The sequence below is a fragment of the Brassica oleracea genome, chromosome C3 (assembly GCF_000695525.1).
Source record: "Brassica oleracea var. oleracea cultivar TO1000 chromosome C3, BOL, whole genome shotgun sequence".
Classification (NCBI taxonomy): Eukaryota; Viridiplantae; Streptophyta; class Magnoliopsida; order Brassicales; family Brassicaceae; genus Brassica; species Brassica oleracea.
The window spans coordinates 16,442,595-16,457,432 of NC_027750.1; the positions used below are offsets into that span (position 1 = coordinate 16,442,595).

A 14,838-nucleotide genomic window follows, 5' to 3' on the forward strand; every position below is an offset into this window, starting at 1 on the left:
TTGTTGGGTTTTTCCCTCATTAGCCCAAGACCCAAGAAGCCCAAGAAGAAGAAGAAATATCTAGAGAAAAATGGAGAAGGATGAAGAAGTGTGTAGAAAAGGAAGTGTGTAGAAGATGAAGTGTGTAGAACTAACTTGTAGTCTCCACTTACTAGTATAAATAGGGGTGCTTAGCACCATTTGTAATCATCCAAGAATCAAGAAAAACAAAGAGAGAAAATATTTGTAAGAGAGAGTTTCCAAAAACAAAATCTTTGTAGTAAACCCTTTCCTAAATATTAAGAGTCTTCTTCTTAAATCTTTTAGTTGTCTAATCCCATCTTCATCTCATCGATATTGGGTAATTTTCCCAACAAGAAACCACACCACGCTAACGAGGAGAACACTCAGGCCCAAGAACTGACGAGAGTATAATTTCACTAATATATTTACAACTAATATATCCATATTTTTTAGTCTTTGATATTATTTTATCCTAGTATTTCAATATTCAATAATCTTCTTTTTATATAATTTGAGAGTATCCGAATCTGAACTCAATTAATTCTCTGGAGGCTGGTCTATCGGCGACAGACAACCCCAGAATTCTACAATAGAATTAAATATCCACACCAGTCTGGTCACAATTATAGGTAAATCTTCATGGTGTGTTTCAAATCCTGGAAATTTAACACTTCTCTAAGTCCACCGAACCATCCGACCACACTCACGTCGTTAATATATTCAATAATCTTTTCTCTTAGTTTATACTAGTATTACCTCCCGTGCTCCGCACGGATCAGTTAATTTTACTTTCCAATTTTTTTGATAAATAAAACTATAATGATTATCAACATTAAAAAATAAATTATTATTATTTAGTCACATATCTGCCTACATTTAAATGGTCTTTTCTTATAAGATACTAAAGTTGTTGTTTCATTGTGTTTTAATCAAAATAAAATATTATATTAGTCACACACCAACATCTAAATTTAATAATTGCTGCATTCAGACAAAGACTTTGAGGACTTAAAATAATTATTATGATTTTTTTCATAAAATGATATATATATATATATATGTGATTTAATTTTCATAGAGCGTCAAGATATATAGGAACATGCAGAAATGTAGTTAAGGTATTATGATTGATCTATTTAATTTAATTTTTATTTTTGTAAATAATTCTCCTTAAAAATAAAAATCTCCTTAGATTTGATATAAAGAAAAATAAAAACAATGAAACTAAAAATATATTTAGACTATTCAATTTGTATATAATAGACTCGATATGCTCTATATTTCAAGAAGAAAAAAAAATTTATGTAACACTCAGACTAACACACAGATTTGTAAATACCAAGTTTCATCACATTATTTATTAACCAATTGAATTTCTTTAAGCATGTAAAAGCTACAAAAATAAAATATTTAAAAAAACATAAAAAGAGAATTAGAGAAGAACTAAGATACCACTTGTTTTCCGTTTATGGACGGTTCTTTTCTTGTATTCCATTTACTGCAGACAAAACTCATTTATTTTGTTTTGGCTTTTCTTTTGGTGGATTGTATGTTGATCTAATAATGCTTCGTTCTTGTCAACGCGAGTTTGTCTCGTCTTCTTCCCTCCTGTTTTTATTGGGTGTACACTTACAAAAACATTTTATTTCACTCTATGTCTCAGATTTTTCATATTTGGAAAAGGGAGATACAAAAATGATCAGTCTTTCTAATTAAGACAAACCTTGCATGCGAGCGAAGCTTGATATACAAATGCGGTAGTGGAATTAAGTAGAGAAAAAAGTGAGAACAAAAGGGACTGAACAACAACAACAAAGAGAATATGAGATGATAGCAATTCACCTTGGATAAAAAACGTTGTGTGGATTTGAAAGAGAACATAGAATGACATTGCACATATATAAATGATGGGTGGAGGACCGGAGGTAGTTATAAAAGATTGAGGTGAATGGTGATCGTGGAGGTGTGGGTAAGAAAAACCAACGTGGAGAGATTATTTGATTGAACGTGTATTACTTTTCACTTTTTTCTATTTTTATTTTTATTTCTATAGTTTTATTATTTTAAACATTATTTTGTAATTTTCAAATATGAAATAAAATCCATGTGTCAAAGTACTATTGGCCAAGTGACTTGTGCTTTAGTATATAAATGATTGTTAAAGTTGTTGGCGAAATTTTTTAACATTGTTAAAGTCGTTATCATATTTATCGTAAACAAAATGACCAGTGTAACTCATCAGCATTGTTGGTTTCTCGCTTGCTATATAAACTTGTCATCCTGAGTTCTAAACCCGGTGGTTTTGCAATTTTTTAAAAAATATTTACATTGGTTATTTAAAATTTGTAGAGCAATTGTTCAATATAACACAACATCACAGTGGATAACTCTTTGGTTATATTCCTAAAGAAACATGGATTTACGTATCTGCAGTTGAATATTTTATTTTTATTTTTCAACAGTACAAATATTGATCACAATGCCCCCACCGTATGTTTGACATAACCTAAAACTGAACCATCTTCAAAATCCTTGGGATCATGGTAGCAATTTTATGAACTATGCTTTAATAATTGTCACTTCCACAATCCTAAAACTCCATTTTCTTTCCAGAATGTCTATGCACCTGGAAATCCAGTGATTACCATTGACAAACAATGGAAAGTAGATACGATCAATGTCTACTCCCCATATTTTTCTTGTTCGGCCATGCGGTGGAATCTCACCATTCCCATAAGCTAACAAATATTTGTCCATCACAAATAAATTTTTTTGTTAGCCAAAATCTCATGTATGATTTATTGAGTTCATGCACAACTAAAATAGAAAGCGAAACAATTTGATTTCCAATGGCGCAAAGTTTTTTGCTCCCGCCACAAGAAAATAAGTGAATCCATTTCCCGAAATAAAACACCACTCATATACATTTAATTGATAATTCATAATTTGAATAGAAATAGTAGTTGTAGTATTACTATCCTCTTTGGTAAGTCATTCTGACTGCTTCGTTATTGTGTCAGCCATTCTCATTGTAAACGCATGTGGACCAATATTCAGTTTTACGAAACAAAAAGATAGTCCAACAAGTTAATCAAATTTCAATATAATTTTTATGATCAAATTATAAATTTTATAAAAAGGAATAAAATACTTATATGGGTTTCATAGACAATTTGTAAAATTTGATCCACAAATCGTTAGACATAAATGTCAATGGAGATAATTCATATGGGTCTACTGGATCATTTGTCAATTTTAGCTCTCTTTAACGATTTGTTTTCAGTTCTTACCAAAAGGACTTACATGTTTTGAAATTTCAACTCTGCTAGCTCGAAATGAAATAGACGGAATCCATCAAAGGATTGGCTTGTGGACCTTTGAAGGAGGTGCTGGGGCAAAACCCGTTACATTTGAGTCTTGTGAAAATCCTTCCATTGTCTTATGAAAATACTCTTGAGTCCATTTTCATATTAGTATCCGAACTTTGACTAGAATTTAAGTCAAAAAGATTTTCCAGCTCTTTTTTTAATTTTCGTCGAGGAACATATTATCATGTTAACAGAATGAAGTGAATACATAGAGAGTCATTAAAACAAACATAAAATAACAAAGTCAAGTCAGTCATATAAAACATACATCCATTTAATACATAGCCTTGTAATACATTACACAATCATTTAATACATGCTTTCCACTCTACAAAATATATTTAGAACATTCACTAACTACATTTAACCACATACCATTTTAACCATATATTACACATTAAGGTTCCATATAAGCCCAATATTTAGAAAATAAACATTTGGCAACACAAGAAGAAACTTAATGTTTCCTGTTTTTCCCTTTTTAACGTTCGTTGTGGCTGAGAAAGGTATACCTTTTCCGGTTCTGAGGAGGTCGATGTGCCTCAATCATGTGATGTACCTCCAGCCGGTATGATCCTATCCCTTAGTTATGTGATATGAAGCACCCAATCTCTACTCAAATTTCTGCTCAACTTCTCCGCGAAAGCAATGAAAGATGTTTCAAACATGTGTTGAATGAATTTCTTCATGTCATTACTGAAAAAACATTATGGCCGGTTTGAGAGCTCAAAAAAACAGTTTATGCTTGCGTTTCTTGATACCATGATATAGATATAGGAGATAATAGGTAATTAAGGTTATAAGTGTCATTAGCTCTAACCTAAGCTCTCTGTAATAGCTATATATATTGTAACATCTACATCTAATAATATTCATTCAGCCTACATTCATATATGGTATCAGAGCTTGTAACGATACCTAAAACCTAAACCTAGCCGTCAACTTCATCTTCTTCATCTCCACCCCTTTTTCTCTTCTTCTTCAACCGTCTATCCTCTTCATCATGTCTTCGCAAACCGTTGAGACCATCAATGTCTCTGACAACTCGACAATGCTTCATGTCAACATGAACAATGTCACTAAACTCACGGCTACAAACTTCATTATGTGGAGTTGCCAAGTCCACTCTCTCCTCGATGGCTATGCCCTTGCCGGCTACGTTAATGGATCTACCGAAATCCCACCAGCCACCGTGACAGAAGATGGTGTTGTCAACACCAATGACACTTACGTTAAGTGGAAGCGCCAAGATCAGTTAATCTACAGTGCATTGCTTGGAGCCATCTCCCCCTCCGTTCAATCTCTCTTGTCTGCAACGACTACAGCAGCTGAGATATGGAGTACTCTCTCCTCTGTTTACGCGAAACCAAGTCGCGGACACATACTGCAGTTGCGCCATCAACTCAAAAAATGGACTAAGGGATCCAAGTCCATCGATGATTACCTTCAAGGCCTCACAAGCCGCTTTGACCAACTTGCCTTGCTAGGCAAGCCACTTGATCAAGAAGACATGATCGAGTACGTGATTGCTGGACTACCGGAAGAGTACAAAACAGTCACTGATCAGATCGAAGGAAGAGACACGACCCCACCCCTGACGGAAGTTCATGAGAAACTGATCAATCATGAGCTCAAACTCGCGACCAAACCGGAGGCGCCTCCGTCTCTTCCGGTGACTGCTAATGCGGCTCAGTTCCGTGGTAACAATAACCACAACAACAGGAACCATGGTCGATCCAACAACCGCACCAATAACAACAACTGGAATCGCCAAAACCGCAACCAGAATCAGCAATACACGCCGCACCCCTACCTTGGGAGGTGCCATATATGTGGAGTTCATGGCCACAGTGCTCGCACTTGCTCTCAGCTTCAACTCCAAGGGACTTTCGGCAACTCCAATCAATCATCAGTCTCCTCCTTTGCGCCGTGGCAGCCGCGAGCTAACATGGCTTCTGCTCAGATGTACAACGCCAACAACTGGCTTCTTGACAGTGGCGCGACGCACCACCTCACGTCTGACCTCAACAATCTAGCGCTTCATCAGCTATTCACCAGCCCTACACCGGCGGTGAGGAAGTCATGATCGCGGATGGTACTGGTATGCAGATATCTCATACGGGTTCTGCTTTGCTCCCCACTCCATCTCGTACTCTTGCTTTACGTGATGTTCTTTGTGTGCCTAATGTTCACAAGAACCTTATTTCTGTTTATAGAATGTGCAACACTAATAAAGTTTCTGTCGAATTCTTCTCTGCACACTTTCATGTGAAGGATCTCAGCACGGGGGTCCAGTTGCTCCAAGGCAGAACTAGAAACGAGCTGTATGAGTGGCCCGTCAGTACCGTGTCTCCGTCGTCCTTCTACAAGGCTCCAATGTCAAAGACAGACCTCAGTTCGTGGCACTCGCGTCTTGGTCACCCAGCTTTACCAGTTTTAAAAGCAGTTGTCTCTAAGTTCTCTTTGTCCATTTCATTGTCTTCTCAAAAACATTTGTCCTGTTCGGACTGTTCTATCAATAAAAGCCATAAGCTCTCGTTTTATTCAAACACGATTGTCTCACACCACCCTCTTGAGTATCTTTACACCGACGTCTGGTCCTCTCCAGTCATATCAGTCGATGGATACAAGTACTACTTGGTCATTGTCGATCTGTTTACGCGATATACATGGCTATACCCGCTAAAGCTCAAGTCACAAGTATGAGACACCTTCATCGTGTTCAAGAAATTGGTTGAGAACAAGTTCAGAACTAAGATTGGGACACTTTATTAAGACAATGGGGGTGAGTTCATGGTCATGCGACAGTTCCTGGCTGAGAACGGGATCACACATCTCACGACGCCACCGCATACGCCCGAGCATAATGGGATTTCTGAACGCAAACATAGGCACATTGTGGAGACTGGCCTCACCATGCTTGGTTAAGCCTCCATGCCGAAATCCTACTGGAGTTATGCCTTCAGTACTGCGGTCTACCTCATCAACAGAATGATAACTCCGGTGCTTGGAAATGAATCGCCATATGCGAAACTGTTTGGTCAATCACTGAATTACCAGAAACTGCGCATCTATGGCTGTGAATGCTATCATTGGCTTCGTCCTTACACGGATCACAAGCTTGACAATCGGTCTGCTGCCTGCGTATTCATTGGTTACTCTCTGACGCAGAGTGCATACATGTGCTTGCATCGTGGAACTGGTCGCATCTATACGTCACGACATGTCACCTTTGATGAAACCAAGTTTCTGTTTGCGACAATAAAGCCAAGAGTTATTGTTGAGGAAGATCAAGAGCAGAGGCAACACGCTGGAGCTCCTACTATCGTCCCGCTTCGGCCACTCATACCAGCTCCGCTCGTGCCCCCGTGCTCGGCTCCTCACCAGCAACCGCAACAACCGATGCCACCGACATCGGCTTCGTCTTCACACTCCTCGCCATCGCCATCACCACCTGCTTCACCTCAGCCACATGCCACTACTAACCCGCCTCCTACAACCCCAAACACTAACCCAAATCCACCTACCTTATCACCCACGCAACCACAAACCGCCCTACCTCCTACTGAAACTCAACCTGCTCCACCTCAACCACAAAACCATCACCCTATGCGTACTCGCCTCAAGAATAACATCACCAAACCCACATCCAAATTCTCTCTAACCGCCACTACTGGCAACACACCACTTAAACCATACATCCCTAAAACCGTGGCTGAGGCACTTCGTGATCCCAACTGGCGCAAAGCGATGTGTGATGAAATTAACGCTCAATTACGTAACGGCACGTCTGAGCTTGTACCACCAGATCCAAGTCAAAATGTTGTTGGTTGTAAGTGGGTATTTACTATCAAATATCTTCCTAACGGTGAGATTGACAGGTACAAAGCTTGTCTTGTGGCGAAAGGATTTCATCAACAACATGGTCTTGATTTCACCGAAACCTTCAGTCCGGTGATCAAGTCGACCACTATTCGCAGTGTTCTACATGTTGCGGTCACAAAAGGATGGCCCATTCGTCAAATTGACGTGAACAACGCCTTCCTCCAAAGAACACTCGATGATGAAGTATATGTAGCCCAGCCGCCTGGTTTCATTGATCAGGATCTCCCCCACCACGTCTGCCGCCTGCGCAAGGCCTTATACGGTCTCAAGCAGGCTCCGAGAGCTTGGTATCAGGAACTGCGTGCATTCCTTGTCACCCAAGGTTTTCAAAATTCTCTTGCTGATGCGTCACTATTTATCTATCGACATGGTACTGATGTTTTGTACGTTCTCGTCTATGTCGACGATATGCTCATCACTGGAAACAACAACACTCTTCTCCGATGTTTTCTCACCGCCCATTGCTTCACGATTCTCGTTGAAAGACTTGGGGGATATGAGTTATCGGGCAGTCGCAGACACGGCCTCCGAACTTCGCTGGGTCTGCTCGTTGCTCTCTGAGCTTGGTGTCTCCATCCCAGATATACCTGTCATCTACTGTGACAATATCGGTGATACACACTTGGCTGCAAACCCGGTTTTCCACTCCAGAATGAAACATATTGCATTGGACTTTCACTTCATTCGTGACAATGTACAATCTGGAGCTTTGCGTGTTACACACTTGTCCACCAGAGACCAGCTAGCCGATGCCTTAACGAAGCCACTCACGAGCATTCGGTTTCAAGAGATCATGCACAAGATTGGTGTTACTCAAGTACCTCCATCTTGAGGGGGTGTATAGGAGATAATATGTAATTAAGGTTATAAGTGTCATTAGCTCTAACCTAAGCTCTCTGTAATAGCTATATATATTGTAACATCTACATCTAATAATATTCATTCAGCCTACATTCATATACAGGAAGTCTCTTTTTTGCTTCTAGTAGAACCCGAACATGAACTTTAAGAAGCCATTGGTGTACGGAAGTCATCATCAACATCTTTGTTATCTATATCTACTTCCTCCTCCTCTTGTTCCTCATGTATGGATGATGTCTCCACTCGTTCTTCTGCTTCCCATACCTTTTCAATCCAATCATAACTCTTCATGATTAGTTCATTCAGATGATCAACTCTAAAATCTCTTACATCATCTCTAAGGAACTGAATGTCGTCTACTACGTCTCCATTGCCGGTCCTAGAAATATAAAGATATATGTTATCCTGAATAAAGAATAAAATATCAAAAAGCGTCTTCAATATATATATGTATATAAATACCTCAAAACAATTCATCAGATGTTAATTTCACTCATCGCCGATATAATTTTCATCTCTAGCTGCTTTATCTCATCACATGACACCTTCGCCGCTCGCTGCCAGTTAGAGCATCTTTGACCGGCTATGAAATCAGCAGTGAGTTTTGTCCCCAACAACTTTCCAACAGCTAGTATCGCTTCCATAGCCCAAATTTGCAGTACATATGAAAATCCTTCTAATACATAACTATCTGGTGCATTAAACATCTTCTTTTGTCTCTTGAAGACCGACTTGAGAAAAAGATCATAATTGTCACGACCCTAGGGATATGCCCTAAGCTTTGACATATCCATGACCACTTTATGATACCCAAGTGAGATCACAAATTTGTCACCCCTCTACAAAACCACTCCCATAATCACACAAAAAAAATCAAACTTAATCTGTAATCTCGCCTCTAGTATTGAACACCTTCTACATAATCAGCACAAATATTCTTAATGGTAATATTCTCTTCTCTCGTCAGCAACTTACTCCAAAAGCCACCACCATCTACCCATATATAAAAATCAATGTATTTAGCAGCCTCGCAGTTGAGCCTAGTGACTTCATAATACTCTTGCATAGAGAACCGTAGTGGTATCCTAGCCAACTCATATTATAACTCATGTCTTTTATCGGTTACCAGCTGCTTAATCAACATGTTGTGAATCATTCTTTCTGAATAATTCAACTTGTTGTGATGAACCCTCAAAATATGAGCAAACACAAGATCCTTCTTCACATCCTTACACTCATTTGGAAACAGAAGCTCCAGTTTGTCAATAGTTGCAAGTCTGTATTGGTTATTGATGTGTTTCACTTCAGTTTCAGAATGTGGTATGAACAGCCGTTTTGGGAGCTCATAATCCATAGATTAAACTTTAACCAAAGTAGAGATATATTAAAAGTATTAAGTAGGATCGACTAAGAGGATCATAAATAGAGACAAACGATTAATCACATTAGCACCACATTAACCATCAAGCAAGAAAAAACATAAAATACAGAATTGCAAATCAATCAAGTTATAAGGGATTAATGAAGAACAATTCTTGAACTTAAAACACAACAGTAAAATCAATCAACTTCCGTTGTAGAGATTATCTATTTTTAAATCTAGAATTCCAAATTCCTTTGCAAATTCAATCAATTCAAACAAACATTAAGAGTGAGTTGATCAGTTCACAAAATCACTAAACTAAATTACTTTGTATATAGATATTTTTCTCATTCAAGATATGTCAGGAGATCAATAACATTGTCGTGTCTACCAATTATCATATGATCTAAATTTCATGTGATTAATCTAGAATCAGTATGAAGAATAAGATACCATAACAGTTTGACCAGTCTTAAAATTCATCAATAACGTTTGAATAACGCTACACTTAACAAGTGAATTACTCGGATATAATCAATGAAACAAAAATCATAATCTGAATAAACTGCATAATTAGATTAAAGTAACAAGTACTTGAGTTCCAAATAAATCTCTGAGGGAATTCTGATTCTTCCCTCCAAAACTCTCTAAAATCTCAATTAAGAGAAAGTAAAGCCTAGCCTAAACAATTTTCTTAAGAAAACATAGTATACACTAAAACACATTTAGAACTCTTATGCAAATAAGGGAACTTATGTGCCAATCTTGCAATTTTTAAAACTTGTAAAAAACTTGTATGTTGCCTTGTGATCAAGATGGATGTCGATCGACACCATGTACTTTGTGCGAGTCTAACATATATTCTTAAACTTAAATTATGCTTAAGCTCCAAAATGTTCCAAAAGTTCCATTCAAATCTACAGTGTACCTAAATTTGTAATGACTCATACAAAACTCTAAAAAAACCAAAAAATATTTTAAAACCAAACTTATATCATCGTCAAAAACCTATGAAAACCATGATTTATCAAATATCACCTTGTATTTTGTTTTGTAGATTGTTGATGGTGATTTGGGAACCCCCACCTTCCACCGAGCCTGTGCGGAAGACACACACTCACAAAGATGGTTCATTCATTGATGAACGTACTGAGGAACTTGTCCTTGAGGTTGGGGAAACTGTGGACCCAATGACACTCAATGAGGACTCTCCCAATGGTGTCAGCCAAACTGCTTCAACTGAACAACTACAATACGCGTCCTACTTGATCAAGAATATCCCAAGGTAATTTTTATTGATTTTTTTTATATTTTTATGTGTAATTACTTGTCTGCTTAAAATCTCTTCTTAATCACTATTTCTTAGAACATGCTTGTTTTATTTTCACAACTTGTTTATGTCTTGGTGCTTGTCATTGCTTGTTTACATGGTTTACATTGGTACTTGTCTTGCTATATGTATCTATCCATGTGCTTTATATTCATTGTTTCCATTGTTTTCAGCATGGACAGACAAGCAAAGGAGTATATATGGGATTGGGATCCAGTTCCCTAGACTATGAACCACCTCAGTCAGTCCCAACATCTCTTAAACACAGCCTAGACATGGACTTGCACATCTTTTGTATGTAGACAAATGCTAAACTTGTCAACACTAATGTGGAACTTCTCAAGACTGATATGACTACTCAAAGGAGATTTTATAGCTTTGGAGACTGATATTAAACTGGAGATGGTTGCAACAAGAGAACGTCCCTCAACACGATTTTACAGGCTCTTGGTGTGAATCCAACAACTCATGCTGCTGCCTCTGCTGCTTTTTCAGGATGCTGCTGCTTCTGCTGCTTTTTCGGATGCCACTGCTTATGCTGCTTCTCCTCAAGTGAACTAGTCTAAAAATGCTTCAAGTCCTTTGTTTTATGTAATGTAAACTTATACTTCTGGTTTTTTTTTGGGTGTAAAATATACTTCTGGTTTTGTAAGCTGATATTATCTTTTGAGTTTAGGCTCTAGTGTTTGTAAAACATTTTCATATTGTAATATATTAATAATTAGGTTTGAAATTGCTGGGTTTTAAGGATTTATATAAAAAAAAAAGTTTCAGTTTGCTCACGATTAAAACCTTGACCAACTTAATTCGTGTCCTTAGAGTATACATGAATTGCCACATTAAATTTTGTGGCTAACTAGTCACGATAAACCACAAACAATATCGTGACTACTAAATCCATGATTATGTCACAAAATTATACGTGACTATGAGCCACAAATTACCACGAATAATATCGGGACTAATAGTTATAATTTAGACACGAATAAAACGTAGATAAATAGAAGCAATTATTTTCATGCCATTTCGTGATCATTTTTGTTAGGAATCCTTTTTGTTATGATTAAAAACGTTTCTAAAATGTGACTATTTTGTTCATGATTTGTAATGGTCACGATCATGTAACGAAAAATTGTTACACTGTTTTCCAAATCTTCAGGAAAAAGCACAAATGATGACAAGTTATGCCAAATTTAATATAAATTAATAAAAATTGAATAGAAAAAGCATAAAAAACAAATCAACGTGTCGAAGCCCAGAGTCTGGATCTACACACATCTATTTTTTTTCCTCTCCTTTAACAGCTAAGGTGTGTTGGAGATTTTATAATCTTACTCTGAATTGCATTAAATAATTACACACTGAAGATTTAATTATATTTAAACGAGTAAGAAATAAGTATTCTAATTACCTGTTTAATAATAAAAACTTTGGAATTACCTAAACCGTTCTAATTTTGAGGTGTATGAAATATTTGTATGAATGAACATAAAGAGTGTCAAAGAAGGGGCTGAGACTAAAATGGTATTAAGATCAATAGCTTATGATAATGGGTTTTCTTTTTGGGTATGAATGTTATGAATAGCGCGGTTACAAAAGAACTAGATGAATGGAGATTACATGAAGAATATAATCAAGACGTAGAATCAAGAATGTGAATGGTCTTCCAATAACATCACTCTCTTATAACAAACTTAAAAGAGTTGAGATCATAGGCAAAATAAAAAATACTACTCATCAGCTTTAGAATTAAAAATTATACCCATGGAAGTTATGAAACATACATAAAGGAAGACAATCAGTGAAATGCAGAACCGGTTATTAATCAGATTGCGTTATAGAATCAAGTAAATGCCTTGACGAATTCAAAACCTTGGTTTAGAAGTGATCCAGTGATCCACAGCTTCAGGTTAGGCAAGTTTAAACTCTGTTCAAAACATGTCCCCTGTTTCCAGCAAACAAGTAAAACCGGTAATTAGTAAGACGTATATCTGGGATATAGAGAAACAAAACAAAAAAAAGGCAGAAGGGGACAAGTTGGTTTACATCCAATGTATATGTCAAGAGGTATGTGTCAGGAGAATGAGAGCTTAGATTGGAGTTTTGCACTTCGAAACTTGAAAGAGACTCCAAAGACTTGTAGAGTGATGGAGCAACACCTACTCCTTTATTACACACCAATCTCACATAAAATCCTTTCTCCTCTACCTGAATAACATCCATCTAAGACACACAAATACAAACTTGTAATAATTGGGATGTAAATGGCAACATAAAACTAGAAAAATCCGCCCGAAAACCTAATGAAATTCTAGTCACATATATCAATATCTCCTACGTTTGTTCTTGAAAAATATTGATATTCCGCTTTGTGAACAAGGTTTTGATGTTTTCAAGAAGATTGGTTTAATACCTGAATAATTTTCTTGGAAACAGGAGGATTGAGGCCGCGACGAGTTTTGTGAGCATCTGGTGCAGGTTCTTGGTACCCTCCAGTAGAGTTTAAAGAAGCTTCAAGGCCAGCGATGTCTGCCTTGAGTTTCTTGGCTTGGGATTGCAGTTCTTGAACATACGCCACCGCATCTCCAACTATAGATGCTTTATCCATCTAATGCAACAAATTAAAAAAAAAACTCCTCTCAGTTTCATGTTCCCTATAATTATTTCAAGAGAATACATTTTACCTTAGTAATGTTAGGAACAAGAGCTCTCAATGCGTAAAGCTTATCCTTCATACGGCCTCTCCTTTTCCTCTCAGAGATCAAAGTTTTTGACCGATCCGTCCTCGTCTTACGGCTTCCATCTGTATGCGTCGTGGTGGCTGAAGAGTCGTCGCAGTCGTTGTAATCGTCGTCACCGCCTGCCTTAACACTCTCTGCGTCGAGGCTACGGAAGGACTCGGCGACATTGGAGTCCAAGTCAGGCAGTTCGTCGAAAAGGTCATTGACATGTGATGGGATAAAATGGTTCTCGTCGACGAAACTTGGACTGTTTTGGAAAGGACCACCAAGATCGAAATCAAGAGATGGGTTTTTATTGGTTTGATCATCTCCTCTAATGAGATTTATGAACTGATCGAAGTTTGGATCGACCAAGAAGTTGTGTAGTTCTATGTCGCTTAAGTTTGAAAGAACATTGACTGTTCCTTCCATTGTCTTTTTGTCTGTTTCTTAGTTTTCTTGTCGAAATGAAAGAAAAACAAAAAGAGTCTTAGATATTTCTGACCACGTAAGAGAGACAAAGTGAGTTTATTTATACAGTGAATTTTTGTTTCCTAGTATATTTTAAATGAAATTACGAAATAGTGTATTGAAGTCGACATTAAAATAAGAGGTAGTACCTTATCAAAAAAAAATCAAAATAAGTTATTTTTCAAGTGTCAAAAAAATCATTTTGTAGTTAAGTTATTAAAATTGTTAATCACAGATAATTACTACATTTATAGTAAAATTTGAGTTGTTTTGTTTAAATGTATGAAAAGCTGAAAAATTTATTGGTTTACAACACAATGAATAAAATTTTAAAGTGGATTATATAATTTTAAAAAAAAAACATTATTGTAAAACCATATTTAAGGAAGGTTCTTTTAAACTTGTGATTTTTAAAACCATCGTGGACTATGTATAAATTGTATATCATTTTATATCATTTTAAGCAATTAATGGCGTGTATTATATTTTAAAAACTTAAAATTCTAGGGGGGGAAATGTGAAAGTTTTCCCAGGTAAATATTTTGCAAACAGAAATAGCTAACTTTCGGGTATAATAAGGTCATGTAGTTGTATTTTCCACCAACTAGATCACTTCTAGCATCTTATTTCTAATAATAAAAACGTTTATATTATCGCACTAGCACAACCAAAACAACAATTCCCAATAGCATTTTCCCAAAATATATTTTCTCGTGTGATCTAGATTTAATTAGGGTTCTTAGATCTCTTAGGTGTAGCTCAGATTATCATAATTAGATGAAAACACAATAAACTGAATATTATTTAGCTAACAAGATATAAGGAAATTTACTTAGG

At 36.7% G+C, this 14,838-nt stretch overlaps 1 protein-coding gene across 1 annotated transcript; it reads right to left on the reverse strand.

The window, feature by feature from the left end:
- Positions 1-12,456: 12,456 nt before the first annotated feature.
- Positions 12,457-14,014, reverse strand: LOC106328721 (transcription factor FER-LIKE IRON DEFICIENCY-INDUCED TRANSCRIPTION FACTOR-like). Its single transcript, XM_013767217.1, has 4 exons — positions 13,495-14,014; positions 13,224-13,418; positions 12,857-13,033; positions 12,457-12,755 (listed from the first exon to the last, which is right to left on the reverse strand). Exons 1-4 carry the CDS (start codon positions 13,960-13,962, stop codon positions 12,654-12,656), a joined length of 942 nt encoding a protein of 313 aa, XP_013622671.1. The 5' UTR covers positions 13,963-14,014; the 3' UTR covers positions 12,457-12,653.
- Between the last annotated feature and the right edge of the window lie 824 nt (positions 14,015-14,838).